At 41.8% G+C, this 22,625-nt stretch overlaps 1 protein-coding gene across 1 annotated transcript in view; it reads right to left on the bottom strand.

Moving 5' to 3' along the window:
• Window positions 1-22,625, bottom strand: part of ranbp9 (RAN binding protein 9) — a 130,456-nt gene that overhangs the window by 35,745 nt on the left and 72,086 nt on the right. The window contains 3 exon segments of the mRNA XM_034182714.1: window positions 8,470-8,578; window positions 12,664-12,776; window positions 16,827-17,011. Of these exon segments, the coding sequence (XP_034038605.1) occupies window positions 8,470-8,578; window positions 12,664-12,776; window positions 16,827-17,011 (407 nt within the window).

Raw genomic sequence — 22,625 nt, 5'->3', positions numbered from 1 at the left:
GGAATCACTGGCCTCGGAGGATGTTCATTCAGTTTAATTTTGTAGAAAAAAAGCAGATCACAGACATGACACAAAACTAAAGTCATTTCAAATGGCAACTTTCTGGCTTTAAGAAACACTATAAGAAATCAGGGGAAAAAAATTGTGGCAGTCAGTAACGGTTACATTTTTAGACCAAGCAGAGGAAAAAAAATATGGACTCACTCAATTCTGCGGAATAAATTATGGAATCACCCTGTAAATTTTCATCCCCAAAACTAACACCTGCATCAAATCAGATCTGCTCGTTAGTCTGTATCTAAAAAGGAGTGATCACACCTTGGAGAGCTGCTGCACCAAGTGGACTGACATGAATCATGGCTCCAACACGAGATGTCAATTGAAACAAAGGAGAGGATTATCAAACTCTTAAAAGAGGGTAAATCATCACGCAATGTTGCAAAAGATGTTGGTTGTTCACAGTCAGCTGTGTCTAAACTCTGGACCAAATACAAACAACATGGGAAGGTTGTTAAAGGCAAACATACTGGTAGACCAAGGAAGACATCAAAGCATCAAGACAGAAAACTTAAAGCAATATGTCTCAAAAATCGAAAATGCACAACAAAACAAATGAGGAACAAATGGGAGGAAACTGGAGTCAACGTCTGTGACCGAACTGTAAGAATCCGCCTAAAGGAAATGGGATTTACATACAGAAAAGCTAAACGAAAGCCATCATTAACACCTAAACAGAAAAAAACAAGGTTACAATGGGCTAAGGAAAAGCAATCGTGGACTGTGGATGACTGGATGAAAGTCATATTCAGTGATGAATCTTGAATCTGCATTGGGCAAGGTGATGATGCTGGAACTTTTGTTTGGTGCCGTTCCAATGAGATTTATAAAGATGACTGCCTGAAGAGAACATGTAAATTTCCACAGTCATTGATGATATGGGGCTGCATGTCAGGTAAAGGCACTGGGGAGATGTCATTACATCATCAATAAATGCACACGTTTATGTTGATACTTTGGACATTTTTCTTATCCCATCAATTGAAAGGATGTTTGGGGATGATGAAATCATTTTTCAAGATGATAATGCATCTTGCCATAGAGCAAAAACTGTGAAAACACTCCTTGCAAAAAGGCACATAGGGTCAATGTCATGGCCTGCAAACAGTCCGGATCTTAATCCAATTGAAAATCTTTGGTGGAAGTTGAAGAAAATGGTCCATGACAAGGCTCCAACCTGCAAAGCTGATCTGGCAACAGCAATCAGAGAAAGTTGGAGCCAGATTGATGAAGAGTACTGTTTGTCACTCATTAAGTCCATGCCTCAGAGACTGCAAGCTGTTATAAAAGCCAGAGGTGGTGCAACAAAATACTTGTGATGTGTTGGAGCGTTCTTTTGTTTTTCATGATTCCACAATTTTTTCCTCAGAATTGAGTGATTCCATATTTTTTTCCCCTCTGCTTGGTCTAAATAAAGTAACCATTACTGACTGCCACAATTTTTTTTTCCTGATTTCTTATAGTGTTTCTTAAAGCCAGAAAGTTGCCATTTGAAATTACTTTAGTTTTGTGTCATGTCTGTGATCTGCTTTTTTCTACAAAATTAAACAACTGAATGAACATCCTCCGAGGCCGGTGATTCCATAATTTTTGCCAGGGGTTGTATTTCTGAATGATTGATGTAAATGAAGTCAAAGAAATATTCAGCGAGTAGGACATGTTCATGTGTCAATCCTGTGGCATTTCTCAAGAAAACTGGCTGTAAAAATGATTAATTCTTACATTTAGAATAAACTGCCTTTTTTTTTCTTGGAAAATGCTGCAGGCCTTACATGGATGTATATTAAAAAACAAAAAAATCCAACCTCACAAAACATGAAATATGTTTGTTTCATACAACTTCCAGTCCTGTTCACTGCCGAGCTTTCTAGTGTCTGGTCTTATATTGGTGATGCTAGCTTGGTCCTCACCCTCCCAGACAAATGGTGTTGATTGCCAACGGGATGGAAATCAACACCATTCATGAAGGGCACAAGCGTGAAGGGCATTCACACTTGTCCGCTGACTTTCCAGCACTGCTTCAAGTCACCTTAACACCTGGTTGTGCCACCTGCCTCCGCCAGGACATTAGTCTCTCCTTTTGCCACACAACTCTCATCAGCTTCCAGAGGAATCGCAGGACATCTGGTGCACTTCTGTAGAGCCTGTATGGAACTCCCATTGGTACGTGGAGATGATGTGGCCCTTGCTCTATGCATGGTTTTGCCCACTTCACTCCACCTGGTTGGACTGATATCTAATTCGTGCTCTGGGGGACTGACTGGTGGCATGTCAGGTGGGAGCATGACTTCTTCCTGGTGTTGACCATCTCTGCAGGATTCTTTCACGTGTTCTTCCAGCTCGGCCTTTGACATGATAGGCTTCCACTATTCTCCATTGTGAATAGAGGCTTCAAAAACTTGAAGGGATCTTTGTAGAAGTGTGAAGTTGTTTGCTCCTTCCTTCTACCCTCCTCAGTGTCGTAAGCCTGCTCTAAATTTCTTCCTGAAGCAGGTCTGTCCCCTCCTTCTCCTCCTCTGTGACCTTCCTCCATTGCTTCTTCAGCTGCTTCCCCTCCCTGACTAGGCGATTTTTGTCTGCCTTTTAAACATAACGGGAACTAGCCGAGTAGCTTGTATGCCTTTGCGCACTCCAAACCATTCCTCTCCATAGACATAGATGAGATCACCCATTCTTTCCAACATCTTCATGGTGGTGCTCTGATCCCTTCCAAAACATTGCAGAGATCAGTACTGATCTCTGTCCAGGGTGTATTGTACAACCCCAATTCCAATGAAGTCGGGACGTTGTGTAAAATGTAAATAAAAACAGAATACAATGATTTGCAAATCCTATTCAACCTATATTCAATTGAATACACCACAAAGACAAGATATTTAATCTTCAAACTGATAAATGTTTTTGTTTTGTGCAAATATTTGCTTATTTTGAAATGGATGCCTGCAACACATTTCAAAAAAGTTGGGATGGGGCAACAAAAGACTGGGAAAGTTGATGAATGCTCACAGAACACCTAATTGGAAAAAGGTGAGTGTCATGATTGGGTATAAAAGGAGCATCCCCGATAGGCTCAGCCGTTCACAAGCAAAGATGGGGAAGATGGGGTGAGGATCACCACTTTGCAAACAACTGTGTGAAAAAATAGTCCAACAGTTTAAGAACAATGTTTCTCCACGTTCAATTGCAAGGAATTTAGGGATTCCATCATCTACAGCCCATAATATAATCCGAAGATTCAGAGAATCTGGAGAACTTTCTACATGTAAGCGGCAAGGCCGAAAACCAACACTGAATGCCCAAGGATCTTACCGCGTGGACTCAGTAACACTTCAGAAAACCATTGTCAGTTAACACAGGTCGTCGCTACATCTACAAGTGCAAGTTAAAACTCTACCATGCAAAGTGAAAGTCAAATATCAACAACATTCAGAAACGCCGCCACCTTCTCTGGGCCTGAGCTCATTTGAAATGGACAGATGCAAAGTGGGAAAGTGTGGTGTGGTCTGATGAGTCCACATTTCAAATTGTTTTTGGAAATCATGGCCGTCGTGTCCTCCGGACAAAAGAGGAAAGAGACCATACAGATTCTTACCAGTGCAAAGTTCAAAAGCTAGCATCTGTGACGGTATGGGGGTGTGTTAGTGCCCATGACATGGACAACTTACACATCTGTGATGGCACCATCAATGCTCAAAGGTACATCCAGGTTTTGAACACATGCTGCCATCCAAGCAACGTCTTTTTCAGGGACGTCCCTGCTTATTTCAGCAAGACAATGCCAAGCCACATTCTGCACGTGTTACAACACTGCTGCTTTGTAGTAAAACAGTGTGGGTACTAGACTGGCCTGCCTGCAGTCCAGACCTGTCGCCCATTGAAAATGTCTGGCGCTTTATGAGGCACAAAATACGACAACGGAGACCCCGGACTGTTGAACAACTGAAGTCGTACATCAAGCAAGAATGGGAAAGAATTCCACCTACAAAGCTTCAACAATTAGTGTCCTCAGTTCCCAAATGCTTATTGAGTGCTGTTAGAAGGAAAGGTGATGTAACAGTGGTAAACATACCACTGTCCCAGCATTTTTGAAACGTGTTGCAGGCATCCATTTCAAAATGAACAAATATTTACACAAAAACAATAAAGTTTATCAGTTTGAACATTAAATATCTTCTCTTTATGGTGTATTCAATTGAATATAGGTTGAAGAGGATTTGCAAATCATTGTATTCATTTACATTTTACACAATGTCCCAACTTCAATGGAATTGGGGCTGTACATGCCTTTGCCACTCAGCTCCAGCAGGCTTAAAAGAGTTAAAAAAATTTTTTTTTTTTTTTCCAAAAAAAGTTTGATTCATGATGTTTTTCATCCAGATTGTGATGTTTAATGGACAGTTTTAACAATAAAATGTTCTTAGAGTCAGTAAGATGATTATTAAAGGGGTCATGTTGTGCAAAGTCACCTTTATATAACATCTCCAAAGTCCCACAATTGGGTATCGTAGCCTCGTTTGAGAGTGGGCGCTAAAAGGGTTAAATGAAGGAGCATAATTCTACTTCCAGGGACAGCAATTGTCTGTCCCCATCAGAAACAAGGCACTTTTTCTGCGTTTTTGGGCAATTTACTGTAATTTCCAGACTATAGAGCACACCTGAATATTAACCGTACCCACCAATTTTAAAAAGAAAAAAGAAATTGTACATAAATAAGCTGCATTTGTCTATAAGCCACAGGTCTCCACGTTGTAATATGAGATATTTACACAGAAAGATGTTAGAAAGATTTTTTTAACTTTTAATTAAATGCGTACCGTAAATGCTTTTTTTTTTTTGCACTTCATCCAGTGCGCGCAGATGGTGTCTCTGCTCCAGACAGAACTGAGTAATTTTAACTTTTTCTAACTTTCATCGCATGCTGCCTGGATCGGATGGAGTCTGTGGTAAATGAGACGTTAATGAGATGCTGTTGACTTTTTGGACTTGTTGTGCCAAGACAAAGAACCGGTTTTGAAGGGTGGGGGACGAAGGCTCCACTCCGCTCATTGATCTGACGGAGCAACTGTGGTGTAAAGTCCCGGAGAGGGACTTTTCATCACTAAAACAAACAGGTGAGACCTTATATTTACACTGTGTGTGAATTTACAACGCATGATGAGCTTTCAGGAAATCAATTAACAGCATCAACTCACATATGTCGACTTATGAAAAAGCTTGTAAAAGTCCATAAATTAGCCACATCATTGTACAAGCCGCAGTATTCAAAGCGTGTGAAAAAAGTAGAAGCTTATAGTCCAGAAATTACAGTACACAGCAAACAAAGTGAAAATGTAAAGAAAAAGTGAAGATGCAGTGGAAAGTGGACATGTCATGGTTTATTTATGACCCGGAGCTCAAATATAGAGGTGGTTGTGCAGGCGAGAGAATGCAGCTACTCTGTGCAGAGGTATCGGCTAAAACTTACAGACACAACCTCTCCCATTTGCCTCGTCTTCTCGTCTCCACTGGGAAACAAAAAAAAAAAAAAAAAAAAAAAAAACAAAACAAAAAAAAAATGCACTTTTTGTGATTGCTTCTGTGATCATAGGCAAAAACAAAATAGTACACCATCTTTGCGTGTGAAGTGATGCTGTGTTTGTGTTTCGCACTAGAAGAATGTCCCCAGAAGTGGTCAAATGCCACAATATCACAGAGGGGTTCAAATGAGACTACGCTGCCCCATTTATACGATTCTCTTGCTTCATGTATTTAGTGAATGAGTTGCCGTAATCATTATCTGAAAAATTGCCCCTCCTGAAAATTTTTCAGGAGCCGCCACTGGATGGCAAGTACAAAAACTATCAGCCATTTACTTTTATGTAGTCAGTAACAATAGAGAAGATGAACAAGGGATTCATTTGTTGAAATGAGCACTAAAACGTATTTGGTATTCACCACCACCTCCTTGTTTTCACTATCATCCATTCAAACTGAAACGTGATACAACATTATATGTCAGTAACAACTAGAGCTGTCACAATTAGTCGACTAGTCATGACTACGTCAACTTTCAAAGTCGTCTGCGACTAATTTTAATAATCAACGTCATCGTTTATTTTTTTAAGCCTTGTTTCTCTCTCAAAACCGCCGCTGTACCTTCCGCTGCCTTTCTGTCCTCGACACACATGCACAGTAGCGGCAATTGGGGTCAGCCTTGATGTCACCGGAAAGGTTATGCCCAAACAATATCATGGTTTGCTGGCAATGGAGTTCAAAATTTTGGGAGAATTTTAACCATGTTAAAGAGAAAAACATGCAATGCAAAATCTGAAAGGCAGAACTTGCCTTCCAGGGCAGGACAACGGTGATGCCGGAGCATCTGAGAAGGACGCATGTTGTGGCTGATTCAGATGCTGACGAAGAGGGACAGTCGTCTTGGTAAGCTAATTGGCTAGTTAGCTGTTAACATTAATGTCTATAGTGAGCTACTTACTTATAGTGATAGCTGCAAACATTAGTATTAACTATAACGATTTCATTAGCCTTAGCACACGTTATGTGTTTGCTGTAACGTAATAGCAGCGATGGCATGTTTCAATAGAAAACGTCATTACGCTAATGTTACTATGTATAAAATATGTTCCTCTTCAATTAAGGACTTTGTTACCAAGCCAACAACATGCACACCTTGGCAAGCAAATATCCTGACTGAAGCGATCTTCAACATGTTGGTGACTCAGGATGGGTATCGATAAGATTTTATTGATATCGATACCATTATCGATTCCGCTTACACTATGTAACAAATTTTTATTGTTTTGTTCCTGGGTACACAGTGTGTTTTCCTAACCTGTTATGCCTTAAATAAATAGAAAATAGCCAACTTTCAAGCCTATAAATTCCGTTCGAGCATTTGAAAACAGCACAACGCGCACCTGTCATTAATGTATGCATCGCTTAAGGCTTAAAGCCTTTGAAACAATCCCTGTAAGCCTTAACTTTTACAGTCCACTAATGCTAATGTATACAAAATTCAGCAGGAGCGGTCTGAGTTTGGTAGTTGGAATTTTTGCCCCCGTTTGACCCACACATGCGCAGATGCGTTGCGCACTTTGCTTAGAAACTCTACATGGTGGATCCTTGATCTCTGAACATAAATAGAAATAAACAAAATATGTAGTTATTGTCAAACGCATTTCCTTTCAGACATTATTGGTATGAATGTCTTTCCATACCTCTGCCGGGTGTGCTGCACGTCAGGATGTAATTCATAAAAAATGCAGGTCGCCTCATTTTGGGAGGAAAAAAACGTTTTAGTTGATTGTAGTTTCTTGTCTATATTACAAGGTTTGTAAGAGGTGTCATTTTATTTAATTTGTTTTGAAGTTATTAATTCCGACCAGACTCTGTTGAAGCAGAGAGACGAGCAGCGTTTGGAGCAACGGAATGGAGGACGATTCGCGTTTCATGACTGCAATAAGACAAGAGTCCCAGTTAGTTACTTTAATCCACACAAAAGTGACTCACGATATTTTTAATGGGTTTGAGAGGGCTTCAAAGTGGTGTCACGCTGCAGAAATGGTTGATTACAGAGCTGCTGCAGGGTCTGTAATCAACATAGAGGAATGATCATTTTCCCAACAAACACCCTCAAAAACAACAGCTGCTCTGAAGGACCAATAAGGGAATCGTTAAGCAAAAAAACTACTGATATCAGTGGATCGAATCATTTCTTAATGATACTCGAAAAGAACGGGTTCTCGATACCCAAGCCTATTGGTGACTGACATGATACCCCTGTCCACAGCTGGTGATCAAGCAGTTCGACCCAGAATACCATGATAACTACCTACCAGGCTGATCACGATTAGTCTCTCTCTCTCTCTCTCTCTCTCTCTCTCTCTCTCTCTCTCTCTCTCTCTCTCTCTCTCTCTCTCTCTCTCTCTCTCTCTCTCTCTCTCTCTCTCTCTCTCTCTCTCTCTCTCTCTCTCTCTCTCTCTCTCTCTCTCTCTCTCTCTCTCTCTCTCTCTCTCTCTCTCTCTCTCTCTCTCTCTCTCTCTCTCTCTCTCTCTCTCTCTCTCTCTCTCTCTCTCTCTCTCTCTCTCTCTCTCTCTCTCTCTCTCTCTCTCTCTCTCTCTCTCTCTCTCTCTCTCTCTCTCTCTCTCTCTCTCTCTCTCTCTCTCTCTCTCTCTCTCTCTCTCTCTCTCTCTCTCTCCAGTAACATATAGTGAAATCAATAATATATTAAATGATATAATAAGTGACAGCAACATTCAAAGACAAATGAAGCTGCATGTTGATGCGATAACCCGCAATTTACGTTTGATACAATTAGTTGACTAATCACAAAAATATTCAATGACTAGTCGATTAACAAAATAATCATTTGTGACAGCCCTAGAAACAAAAACATTGAAGAGTAGAATGTCTTACTTGAGCATGAAGAGAAGGTCAGGGTTCCTCTCCAGAAGGTTGGGGTAGAGCTGCTGAGTGGTCTCGATGGCCTCACCCATTCGACCAGACAACACCAACTTCTGGATCTCTGTTAAGACATAAACAGCTACAGTTCTTACTGCTGCATGCGTGCCACTTCCCGTCCAGTGTTCAGATTAAGAATTATTTGTCCAAGTCTTCCAAATTTAATGAAACACAACAGAGAGTTGTGATGTCAATATATCTGCAGGAGCGTTACGACAGTGGGAGGAGTCTCACAAGTGTAATAAGAAATAAACATCACTGAAAATATCTACACAGTTTCAAAGGTAAACAGACTTCAGTTTTTACTTTTCTTTGGCCAAAAAGCTTTTTTGTAGTAGTAGTCGTCATCGTTTGTAATTGAACTTTTGGGTGTCCAAAAAAAAAAAATTCAGGGTGTCCAAAATTTTAGGCGCCGACCAGCATCGCACATATCCAACTTGCACGCAGGTGGGGCTCCTCCATGAAAATAGTGTCTCGAGTACCCCCGCGTATATGCACAGTTTTAAAGATGGAGCGGATTTTCGCACTTCCAAAATATCACACAGACCATAAAAAAAATAAATAAATATTTGGAGTCAGTCTGGGTCAGGGGTCTGCAACCTTTACTGTCAGAAGAGCCATTTTTGTCCCGTCTTCCACAAATAAAATTCTTGTTGAGCCACAAAACGTATTTAATCTTTAAAATGAATGAATAAAGGCAGCGACACAGTTTATGTTTTTCTATATACAGTTCAACTACGGTATATATATTTAATTGTTCTTTTTGTTGTGCTTTTTTACAAGCCCAAATCACAAACGTTTGGGGGATATGAAAAATGTGGTGGTGGTGGTGGACACGTAATGATCCTGACATTTACTTTGACTTCTATTTCTGTAACTGCAGACTGTATAAAATTAACATATTTCATGTTTTGTGAGTCCAGCTTCATTTTTAGTTAATATATATCCATTCCTACATTTAAGGCCTGTAGCATTTTCCAAGAAGAAAAAGGTTGGGACAGGGCAGTTTATTCTAAATGTAAGAATTAATTAATAGATTTTACAGCCAGTTTCTTGAGAAATGTCAGGGGATGAAAACATGAACATTTCCAACTAACTGAATATTTCTTAGACTTTATTTACATCAATCATTCAGAAATACAAACAAAATTTCTGGCTATTCCCTGTACTTTATGGTAAATCTGTGCCAGGTAGGCAGTTCTCAAAAACTAAATGCCCATGCTGGAAGGAGACAAGTGAGGGAAGCTACCAAGACACAACTCAAAGATTTTTTTTTTTTTTTGCTTCTGTGGGTGTGAGTGTCCAGGGCTCCATCCACTGTTTCCAGAATAAGATTTTTCACAATTCTCTCAAAACATTTCATTATTAATGACGTTAAAGCGACAGGACGACAATGACATCAGACTCAGAACTAAGAGACTCTCTAAACAGGGAGATGTCTCTGGAAAAGTCATGCTTTTCAAATCAAGAATAAAAAACAAACGTATTAGGGAGATCAGAATCCTTGATTCCCTCAATTTTAAGAAATTCCCTGTCCCTTTGAGTGGCTGAGGACAAGGATTTTATTCCCCTCCAAGCTGCCCGTAGATCACCACTACTGTACTTCTGTTCCACTTTATCCTTATACTTTAGTTTAGCTTTCCTTATCTCATACCTTACCTCCCTTGTGATTTCTTTCTTTTCCTGGCTATTTCTTGTATAAAAAATATGTTTCTTTTTATTTAGAACCTTTTTAATTCCTTAGTAACCCAAAGTTTGTTGTTTGGGAATACAGTAATGACCTTCTGGGGAGTATTAGTCCACAGAAAAGGATATATATGATGAAACCATAAATGCCAGATCATGTATATCAGGACATGAACTATAAAAACATTCCAGTCAGTACAGTAAAAACAAGCCTGTAAGCTGGCAAAGCTGTTTTCTGTCCAGCATTTCAGTTTTAACAGTTTGCTCACGACGCTTACAAATAGGCTTGTAGGTTGGTAAGAGAAGAACACTTATGGTAGGATGCTCCAAAGGAAGGCAGAGGTAACGCTCTGAAGGCGCCAGGTACTGAGCCGTAGCATAAGTCAATGGTGGAATTCCTTTTAGTAGCTGCACATGTAACATACTGTTAATATGTTTTTAAAATCTTATGAACCTGGCAGTGATTAAAATCACCTAAAATAAATTTTGGAGCGTCAGGTGAAAGGGCATCTAGTCTGTTTGTCACCTCTTCTATCAGCTGGGTGGCTGACGTCACATTAGCACGTGAATGAATGTAAACAAGGGTGAAAAAGAGCTGACCTATTTCACTCCACCCCTCGGCTAGTAAAAGGGGCGGAGTGAAATAGACAACAGCTCCATGTCGGGGGTGCATATTCTTTCCCGAACTACCACCGTATTAGTTTTTGTTGATATAATAGCACACTCTACCACTGCATGATTTGTCTGTAATGACAGGTGAACGATCCATACGAACAGGCTCCCCAAAGCCGCTGATGTAAAGATCCCCCTTGAGATCCGCGTCTCCCAGCCACGTCTCGGTAAAAGCCAAAAGACATGTCTCTGAAGTTGCGTTTACATCTGGCGTGAGCCTGTAATTCATCCATTTTATTCTGAATGGACTGTACATTTAAGAGGAGGATGGATGGAAGCGGAGGGAGCCGGCGTCTGTCACAGAGCCCGTATTTCCTCATTCTGCGCTGAACGCCTCCTCCCTCTCTTCCTTCAGTGCTTTTTTGACACTATACTGTATGCAGCAGACTAAGTCATCTTGTTGTTCGGCTGCTAGCGGCTGAAGGGCGAGAACAAACTCACGCCCGTAGGACACTGTGTTAGCAGCCTCCCCACCGCATCGTAAAGTCTCAGGACAAATTGTCCTAAAAAGGACCAAAGTACAACAAAAAGTCCGAGGTAAGCTCCCCTCATGGTCAGAGGCACTTCCACATTAACTTCAAAACAGAAAAGACAAAAGAACACACAAGCAAACCATGACTAAAAAGACAAATAAAGGAACAAACGGACTCTGCTCTCAGGTCGCACAGGTTGCATGAGCGCCCCGTCTCCAAATGTTGCTTTGTAGAAGAAACACAAATGCCAAACTCTTATAAAGGAGGAAAAAATACACAGACATGCAGGAAAAACTGAACAATGCAGACTGATTTGACTCATGATTTTTGAAAATAAGAGGTAACTTACTTTGAAATAAATGAAATGCAGAGCTGCAGCCTAATAACTTTGAAAAACGACAAAAATCAGCAGCTTGTATTTTTATTGACTCGAGTTCATTTCCTCTTTTTTTCTCCTCCTCAGTCACGTTTTGTGCTTGAACATAAAACAACTACATTAAGCCATCAAAAATAAATATCTTTGGAAAACAATAGTCTGTTAAAGTTCAGAGTTCTCAGCTGCTTTATGCGATTTCTGCTTCTTAACATCACTGTAGTTTTTCCACATCAGGTTTTTTATTTTATTTATTTATTTATTTATTTTTTAAATCACACACGCGTGCAGCCATATGATTTTTATAACATTCATTCATATATTCTCCTTTTTTTAGGGTATTTTGATCATTTATTTCATCTCATAATTTTAGTATAACTGTGACCAACGCAAACATGGTGTGAACAGGACGTACCTTCAGAACCGTCCAGGGAGAAATAAAAACAGCGCCACAGTTTTGTTTCTTTTCGTAACGTGCTGCTTTATTCTGTGCTCGGCACTCTCTCCATGCAGTGACGTCAGCGGCTTTAAACAAGCCGCCCACTATTTTTTTGGCCGTCTTTTTTGAAAATTGACTACCCAAATGATGGCAGGAGGGCTCGCTGCCTGAAACCTTGGTAGTCATACTCCTACTACTACTAGTAGTAGCAGTTGGCATTTCTCCTTGCTATCAAAGGTAATTGTTTGTCCAATGCTGCAGCCTTCCAGTCATCTAAACATGCTGAAAACATAAACGTCAACAATAGGGTCATATTTAGCCGGACTTACCTTTCCATCACCATGACTACTGGAATTACAGTTACTGTGAGAAGACCAGACCCAGTAGTCACCTTCCATCACTTAGTGGAAACACTGCTAGTCCGCTACAGTGTTTTATCAACATTCTGAAAATACCAATTCACTTTTAAACAAATCCATCCAAGACTTGGCAACAGATGCACTCACTCTGTCTGTTTTTGATGGAGGCCAGCTCCTCGTGCACGGCCTGGTCAGTAGATTTGGCGAAGGCTTCTGCTGTGGCGCAGTAACTGTGGTGCACCAGGTAGGAAGCAACCATCCTGAGGAAACAAGACCATATGGGATTAAATCTACAGTGAAGAGGATCACAGTTCCACAAGTGCCTATAATTTCAGCTTCACACAATTTTACATATATGGTCTTAAATAGTTACACAACAAACCTAAAAGAAGCTCATCTACAAGGCTCGACAGTGACCACTTTTTGCCACCAGCCCACAGAGACAGTAACTTCACAGGACCAGTAGATTTGACAAGTTACTGGCCCCACAAAAATTCTACTGGCCAGGTTTATGTGTGCAACATAGTGCAGCGGATAACTGAAAAAAAATGCTTCAGATGGTGATGCAAGCACCAAATTTGGCACACATACTCCTTCGACATTACTCTTAAAAATGCAGAGTGGCCACATGAGCTTTCAATAGGCGGCCAAGAAGGGGTCAATTGAAGAATTACACAGGGGTCAAAATTTAAAAATGCTCCAGTCATATTGAAAGGTATTCCATATTATTTGTCTGATCATAAAGATTCCAAAAAGGTATAGTTTGGACTATCTGTGAATGAATTTTATGGAGTTATGGGGTAAAAACAGCAAGAATGGTGATAAAGGTCAATTTCAATTTGTACAGGGGTCAAAAGTTAAAGTTGCTCAAATCTTTGTAAAAGGTGATGCAAATTATTAGTTGAGTGAATATGGTTTTAAAAAGCAATAGTTTGCATCATGTATCATGCTTAGTTATCATGTTACAGGGTAGCATATGTCACATGTCATAGAATCCAATAGATGCCGACATTGTTTATCCTTCACTTTGCAAACCAAGCACGCAACACAGTCAAAACTATTCCATTTATTAATCCTATTAGCTCAACCAGTAATTTGCACCACTTTTTACCAAAATTGGAGCAGCTTTAACTTTTGACCCCCTGTACAAACTGAAACTGACCTCAGTGTTTTTGCTGTTTTTACCTCATAACTCCATAACATTCATTCACAGATAGTCCAAACTATACCTTTTTAGAATCGTTATGATCAGACAAATAATATGGAATACCTTTCAATGTGATTGGAGCATTTTTTAATTTTGACCCCTGTGTAATTCTTCAATTGTCCCCTTCTTGGCTGCCTATTGAAAGTTCATGTGGCCACTCTGCATTTTTAAAAGAGTAATTCTAAGGAGTATGTGTGCCAAATTTGGTGCTTGCATCACCATTTGAAGGATCCCTCAGTAAATATTCATTTATCTGCTGCACTAACATGAACTACATGAACTAATTGATGCAATTTCTGCATTCTAAGGCTGAAATGAATGAACACTAAGACTGCAGAAAACTGACAGTTTACAACTTCATTGCAGTTTTTCTTTGAACTTGTTTATGCTTAAATGTACTTTGTACATAACGTTTTGTTATTTGTTTTGTTATTTACATGTTTTTCCATTGTTGAGCATGTCAATAACACCTGTGCAAAATAACATTAACAGTGTTAAATTGCTACTATTTAACCAGTTATTTTTGTTTCAAATTTTCAATAATTGTTTTTAAGTTGGAACTGACCTTTCATGCACTTACTAATTTAAGTTATTCTACATTTTACTTACCATTTAAATTTTTCCTGGCTGTTGTAATTTAAACATATTACATTTTCATTCATTCAAAGCGTTCTGTTGTTTGTGTCTTCTTCACTCCCTGCAGCTTCCCGTGCAGAGAATTTAAAGATGCTCCCGAAGATTGCTGAAGATCAGTAACCGAAAAGGCCAAATGCACACTCCACTTCTTTCACATTTATTGGCCATTTACAAACCAACACGGTGCATTACCGCCACCAACTGGGAATGGAGCATCAATGAATTATGGCCCACACTATATTAATAAGGAATTGTGGAGATGCGGAAGAGGGGGAAAAAAGTTTACATTTCTTTGACCTGAAACCTTTTTCCTCAGCAGAGCACACGCGAGACTCTGTGGGAGCTCGGTACAAGACAAAAACAAACATGACGGACTCACTGAAGTTTGATGACATGAAGAAACTCTACTTTGCCACTGGGGGGTGGGCGGGTGATATAGTGAAGGGATGAACAACACTGGTGCGTCAACACTGTGCCGAGCACACAAGAGTGAAACCCCGGTTTGGTGCGTGTATCGCTTTAAGAAAAAATCATGTGACTGATACAGGAACTGTGTCGTTCGGCTGCGCTGTGCCAAATTGTGTTTATAAGGAAACAAACTGTATCGACATGTTGCGGATTTGTTGGATGGAGTTTTAATGCTGGAGTTTTGCTTGCCCTCACCTTGTTCCAATGACTTCATGGATCGTTCAAAGACGTTTCCCCAGTCTGGAATAATTTTGATCTTTTGACGCCAAATAAGGTAAATCTTTGTTTACTGTTATTTTTCCAATTAGATATGTTTGTACTCCTTTACAATACTGGAAGAATAACCAGAAAACATATCCACACCTTTATCAACTCGCACTGAAATTTTTCTCACCATCTTCATCTGTACCCTGTGAAAGTTTTGTCTAAGGCAGGGAAACTGGTGTGTAAGAGGAGAAATCGCCTTGGAGCAAAGACACTTCAGAAACCTTTGTTCCTCAATAAAAATGCATAAATGAATCTATTTTTAGTCTTTTATTTTGTATGCTTTAACACTTAAGTTAACAAATTTCCATACATAAGTTACAAATTTTAACTCTGACCTTTATTACAGACAAATTTGCTATATTTAACAAACCAACTCAGTTTAGTATTTACACAAAAAAGGTTTTAAGCAAATTTTAAACTCTTTTCATGAACACCTTAATTCGACACAAACTGAGCACATGAAATTATGCAATGATGAGATCATATTTTAAATAGAGGACTGGCGATTAACTATTTCACAGGCTAATGTTGCGTTTGCAGCACGTTAGCTTTTCCATCTTATTTTCATTTTATTTACCTGTAATGATTTTATAACTACTGCAGGGGTCACTATTGAGCAACCAACACAGTGTCAATACAGTGCCGACACAGTTTGTGTAGTGTGTCAATACACTCCTTGAGGTATCATCATCCCATCACTAGGGTGATAAAATAAATAGAATTTTGTGAATGTTTGTAGTGGCCCGAGCACACCATCATTTTATAAATTATACTGGCCCGTAGTGGCCCGAAAGTGGGCAAAATTGCCGCCTGGCCAATGGACAAATGGTAATGTTGAGCCCTGCTCTAAAACATAGCCACTCAATATTTGATATTTTATTGAACTGTCTGAGTAGAGACACTACTTGTTTACGTCAAAAGGAGCCAACTGAGGTGGCTTGGGCATGTGGTGATGATGCCTCCTGGTCGTCTCCCTGGGGATTATTTTTCCCCAGATGGGTTGGAAAAGCTTTAAGATTCCACCAGAAGAGTTAGAAGACTTGGCAGAGGAGAAGGAAACATCGGATGAGCTGCTTGGTCTGCTACCACTGTGATCCAGATAATGCAGAAATTGAGTGAATGAATGAATGACTTCACCCTCTCAACAGCAAGGTATACTATAAAGCAGTGGTGTCCAAACTATTCCAGAAAGGGTGCAGGTTTTCTTTGCAGCCACTGACTCCAGCAGGTGATTTCACTGATAAATTCATCCCACCTTCTCAAAGGGATGTTAATCAGTATGTTAAACTGCACACTCTTGGCCCTTTCTGGAATAGTTTGGACACCATTGTTATAAAGGGTATAATTTGGACAATTCAGTTTCTACAGAAAACAGAGCAAAAGCTTCCATAGCAATGAAAATTATGCTGCTTTCTGTTGATGCCACAAGAAGCGACATGATCTGCCCCTTTAATTGCTGCTGAGTGATTCATGTTCACCTGCATTCAGCTGAGTAGATCAATTTAGGGTGATGTATATCTCCACGGCACAATGAGACAATAGTCCTGTCAGAGTTACCACTCTGCTCCTCCAAATACTCAGCAACCAACAGCAGAAAACTCCATATTTCAAGCAGATGTTTGAGACTTTGCAGGAACTTAAATGACATTCCTTTCTCTTCTAAACCTTATTCTTATTCTGCAGATGTTTCACATCTTACTAATTCATGATTCTGGACCGAAAACAATCTTACTTCTGAATCATGGACTGCCACTCGCCCTCACGCTCTCCAATGGGGAAACGGTCGATCTGTGCCTGGATCTTTGTCCTCCACTCCCGCATGTAGTCCTCAATGTCAAACACGAAAGGGTGCTGGCCAAAGTTTGCATCTACCACTTCACCAGGAGTCTGCAGGCCCACAGTGGGATACAAGTTGGGCTGCAAGAGAGAAAAATATTACAGTAATACAGGAAACAGAATGTTGATCTTTTTTTTATGTGAACAACAAACAGGAAAGCACGAGGAAAAGACAAAAATCTTTGAAATCCGAAACAGAATGTTGATCTCTTTTTTTATGTGAACAACAAACAGGAAAGCATGAGGAAAAGACAAAAATCTTTGAAATCCAGCCTCTCTCTCTACACTGACACCTGCAATACCACCAACGACCCGACAGACTTAATACGTAAAACACATTTGTGACCCTGCTCTATTATTCCTTTTTTAAACCCTATAGGGCACTGCAGTCTCGTTCGAACCCTGCGTGATATCACAGGATTTGACCACTTGCGTTGTGAAATATATACACAGCATAACGTCACATGGATAAATGGTGTACTGTTTTGTTTTCAGCTACAATCACCAAAGCCATCACGAAAAGTGTTTTTTTTTCGTTCCCAGTGGAGAAGGGAAGACAAAGCGAGTGGAAGTCATCATGTCGGTAAGCTAACCAGAGTAGCTCCGCTCTCTCGCCTGCAAAACCACCTCAACACGTTTGTGCTCTGGGTCATAAACACGTCCACTTTCCCACTACATCATCACTTTTTCTTTGTATTTTCACTTTGTTTGCATGTAATTTGCCCAAAAACTCATTGAAAATACTGTTTTTTTTTCCCCTGGAAGTAGAGAAATTACATCATATTTTACCGTTTTAGCACCCGGCCTCAAACAAGACTGCTATATCTCAACCAATATTTTGCATCACCTTTGACCACAATTACAGCAACTTTAATGTTGGACCCCAGTACAAATTCAAACTGACCTGTCACCATATTAGCTGTTTTAAGTCCATAACAGTCAGTCACAGATAGTTCAAACTATACCTTTTTGACATCTCTATGATCAGACAATAATACAATAACATGCTTTTGGAGGGCGATATGCATTTTCGGAGGCCTGACATCCATGCCCAGTCACCCAAAATGACGGATATTATATATTATATAATATCGGTCATTCCTCATGACCACCAGAGGGTGGTGCTTTAGCACCTGGATTATTCGATGCACGCATGCACAGAGGTCGAGTCTTATACCAACAAAGTCCCCCCAGTAGGTGTGACCTGGGTGAATTCAGCGACAGTATGAGCGCACGTAACCCAGCATTCAGTCCTTTTTCCATCTCCTGCATGAGAAGCAGAAGGTCGAACTTATCAGATTGCTTGTTGATCAGAGCCTTACAACCGTCCGTGGTTGGAGCTGCACATAAGCGCCCTTCAAAGGCTACAAGATCACAAGTTCTTTACTCTGCTGTTGCTTATTGCTGTGGGTGAGTAACCCCACTTGCTGTGGGCGTTCGACTGAATTGGCCTCAGCTCTCAGTGAGTAATTCTATTTTACAAGTGAGCAATTGTGGCTTCATTTATTTTCCGCTACTATGTAGGGGCGTGTCGCTCTCATTTTCCTGCGAGAGCGCGTTAAATTGTTACCACTACTGTGTGTGGGACAAACAGCACTGTCTTGATGCTGCAGTATGAATGTTAATTCGTCGGCCTGAGTTTATTACACACTGCTGGCTCTTTTTTCACGGCACCATTCGCACCCACGTGCCCACTTCGCTTTGCTGCTGTGAAACTACACTGTTACAAGGTTGGATGCTGTTGTGTTTTTTTTCCGCTCCTGGTCATTTTGCTCCAAACATGTAGCACACTGGCGCTTTCTTGAAATTAACGTTCTTGCGCTTGAAAATTAATGCTATTGCACTTGAAAATTGACCCTTTCAAAATTGGCAGCGCTGCGCTTGAAAATTGGCACCGCTAAGCTTGAAAGCTAATGCTGCTACGAGTGGTTTCGCTCCTCTGCAGCTGTGGCACCTTAGTCATTACTTTGTGGGAACCCACCGGGTCAGATTGGAGCTCAAGGACAAGGGAAGCGTTCCCCCTGTCTTTCCACACTTTAGACGGTGATGCTCCTCAGGCGTCTGGGTCTGGCCTGTTCGTTGTTATACGGGCCATTCAGGTGGCCTTGTCATGGCTTGGTGTGGATGCTCCTCCCATGGAGACTGCCTCTTCTAGTGCCTTTTTAGGGACACTCAGATGCCAGCTTTCAGTGTCCCACCCTCCTTGCCATATACTGAAGAGCTGCAGAGGTGCTGGCCTGACCCAAAATCCTTCACCCATATGCCACAGGATTGCAGGGCGCTGTGCACAATGTCTGATGTACCGCAGTATGGCTTAGACCACATACCTCCAGTGGACAGTGTTGTTAGTAGCCTGATTGTAGCACCTGCTGATGCTGCCTGGCCAGAGGCCCGTTACCTGCGACCTCAATGTAGGGTCATTGATGACCTCCTTACCAAGAGCTGTAACACTGCAGCTCGAATTGGTCTTCTGGGGAAATCTCTGTCTCACCTTGCACTTTCCCAGCCTCTCCAGGATAATGGAGCTGACAGTGACACACAGAGCCTGAGTGATGCTTCGCTCCGGGCTTTTGCCAACATGTCATGGGAGATTGGCAGACTGAAGTCTACTCTGACCCTGGCCCCAGCAGGTGTGGTTGGCTCAATGTCCTCTGAGGCTTGTCGGGGATCACTATGCATTCTGCCTGTTATCTCAGGTCAGGTTTTCAGCCCTGTGGCCCAGCAAACCCTGGAGCGTGCTGTTCAGGCTAACAGGTGTCGGCAGCAATTTGCCGAATTACAGCGCACTCCCAAGCGCCAACCTAAGCGCACATGTGGCTTCCTTCCAGCTAATGGATGTGCTCCCTGGAATTGGATAGTTCACCCAGAAATGGCCGCCACCGTGACTGACAGGCCGTTATGCTGGCCCTTCAAAATCATCACGGACCTGCCTGCAGTAGTTGAGTTTTGACGCTCAGTACGGGGCTACCGGTCATTTCTCCCAGACACAGCTCAGCCAGTGGCAGGAATTGATCTCAGATCAATGGGTGATTTCCACGTTGGTCAGGGGCTAGAATATTCAGTTCAAGTGTCGTCCCCCCAAGTTCAATGGTGTAAAAGTCACAGTTGTTACAGACCCAGAGAGGTCTCTCATTATCAGGCAGGAGATTCTCGAGCTCCTGAAGAAAGGAACCATGGAGTGGGTCCGCAGTTACCATCACCTAATGGGGTTCAATTCAACTTATTTTGTAGTTCCAAAAAAGGATGGTGGCTTTCACCCTATCCTCGACCTCAGGAACTTAAATCAGTACGTGAAAGTGCTGTGTTTTCACATGTTCCGCACAATGGAGGCTCTCCACACAATTTGGAGGGGGGGGGACTGGTTTACCAATGTGGACCTGAAGGATGCCTATTTTCACATGCCAGTGTCAGTTCACCAAAGGCAATTCCTACGGTCTGCCATTAAGGGACAAGTGTACCAGTTCAGAGCCCTCCCCTTTGGGCTCTCATTCTCACACCTTCACCAGGTGCGTGGCAGCAGCACTCTCACACTTGCAGGCTCGTGTGATACGGATTCTTCCGTATCACACGATACGACTGGCTTGTATGCGCACAGAGCCGGCAGCAATCACTTAATAACACTCGCATCCTTAATGACACTCGCACAATAGCACATATCACAGCTAAGACTCAATGAACTTCGCAAAGAGCTCCTTGACCCCATGCCAACAGGTGATATTTATTGGCATGGCACTCGACTCACTGGCAATGACTGCTCGCCCATCCCCGCGAAGGGTGAGCGACATTCTCACTCTGGTCTGTCATGTTCGCAGGAATGCCAGACTGACTGTTGGCCTGCTCCCCCAGCTCATGGGGAAACTGATGGCAGTGTCAGCAGTCGTGCCTCTGGGACTCCTGTCCTTGCGCCCCTTACAAATTTGGTTCAACAGCCTGGACCTCAACCCCACGTTACATTAACACAGGACTGTCCATTTTCCAGCTCAGTCTGTCCGACATGTTTGCCCCTGGGGGAAAATGAGCTCCTAACACATGGTGTTCCTCTGGCCTCGCTACCCTCCTGCCGGGAGGTCGTTCTAACAGATGCCTCACTTTCTGGTTGGGGTGCAGTGTGGAACCATATAATGATCAGGGGTGTCAGGAGCCTTCAGGAGAGGCTCCAGCACATCAATGTGGTAGAGCTGCATGCTGTCCACCTAGCTCTGAGCCATTTCTCTCCTGCCCTAGAGGGGAAACATATACTTGTTCAGTCAGACAACACATTGACAGGCACCAGGTCTGTTCATCCCCTGAGAGAAGCCCAGGAACTTCTCCAGTGGGCTTTGCCTCGTATGCTGTGTCTCAGGGCTGTCCATCTGCTGGGGGTGCAGAACTATGATGCGGATTTTCTCTCATGTCAGAAACCACCACCGGGTGTGTGGCGCCTCAACTGTGGTTCAACTGATCTGGGACAGGCTTGCCAAGGCAGAAGTTGATCTGTTTGCCTCAAACGCCACAACACTGTCATTTGTGTTTCTCTCTCTCAGAACCACACAGCCCACTGGGCCAGGATGCACTGGCTCCCTATATGCGTTTCCTCCTCTTCCGCTGATCACGTTAATACTACACAGAATATACATGACCGATCACACAGTGTTGCTAGTAGCCCTGTACTAGCCGGGCAGGACATGTTCCCATTGATTCTGATGCACCTCAGTGAAGAGCCATGGCATCTCCCACAGAGGAGGACCTCTTGTTGCAGTTGGACGGCAACATTTGGCATCCTCACCCAGAGGGTCTTCCACTGTGTGTGTGGCTCTTGAAGGGACAGACTCCATGTTGAACTCTTGTGATTAAGCTGTAGTGCAGACTATACTGAATGTGAGGGCATTATACGGCAATAAATGGAAGCTTTTTACCCATTGGTGCAGTATGCAAGGCGTGGACCCTGAGCATTGTCCTGTGCCAGTGCTGCTGAGCTATCTTCAATCCTTGTTTGACAGTGGTCTTTCTGTCTCTACAAATAAAATTTATGTTGCTGCTGTCTCTGCTCGCCACATTACAGCAGCTGGTTAATCAACAGGATCACAGCCCCTGATACGTCGCTTTTTATGAGGTGTTCGTTGCCTTCGGCCTCAGAGGATTGTACGTGTGCATGTACACTTAACGATGGTTAAGTGTATCTACTCTGAATCTTATTTAACTACAGTCCTGTTGCGAATCACTAGGGGTTAGTTTTCACTAGCTAGGTCGAGTCCCCCCCCCCCACCGTTACTTTTATAGCCGTTTCTTTTTGACCTGTTTAATACTTCTGTTAGTTTTTCAGTGTAACTGCTGTGAATTTTAGGTCATTATTTACTCCTGTGTAAATGGCTAGCATTTTCGCTAGTGGTTAGCTTCCATTAGCTAGTTCCCCCCTGCCCTTTTCTTTAATACTTCTGTTAATTTTTTAGTGTAACTGTTGTGAATTTTAGCTTAGTACTTTACTCTTGTGTTAATCTTAGGAGTGGTTTACTTGTAAGAGGGTTTTTTTTTTTTTTTTTTTTTTACTGTTCCTCAAGTCTAATACTTCTGCTACTTTTTCAGTGTAACTACTGTGAATTTTAATTAATTTATTTACATCTGTGTGAATGAGGGGTGGTGGCCAAGTGGTTAATGTGCTTGGTTTCAGTTCAGAAGGCTCTGGGTTCAAATCCCACCCCTGCCACATTTCTCCATG

Source organism: Thalassophryne amazonica, chromosome 12, assembly GCF_902500255.1.
Source record: "Thalassophryne amazonica chromosome 12, fThaAma1.1, whole genome shotgun sequence".
Lineage (NCBI taxonomy): Eukaryota > Metazoa > Chordata > Actinopteri > Batrachoidiformes > Batrachoididae > Thalassophryne > Thalassophryne amazonica.
Note: the sequence above shows the minus strand (reverse complement) of the source record. Positions and strands in the feature narration are given on the sequence as shown.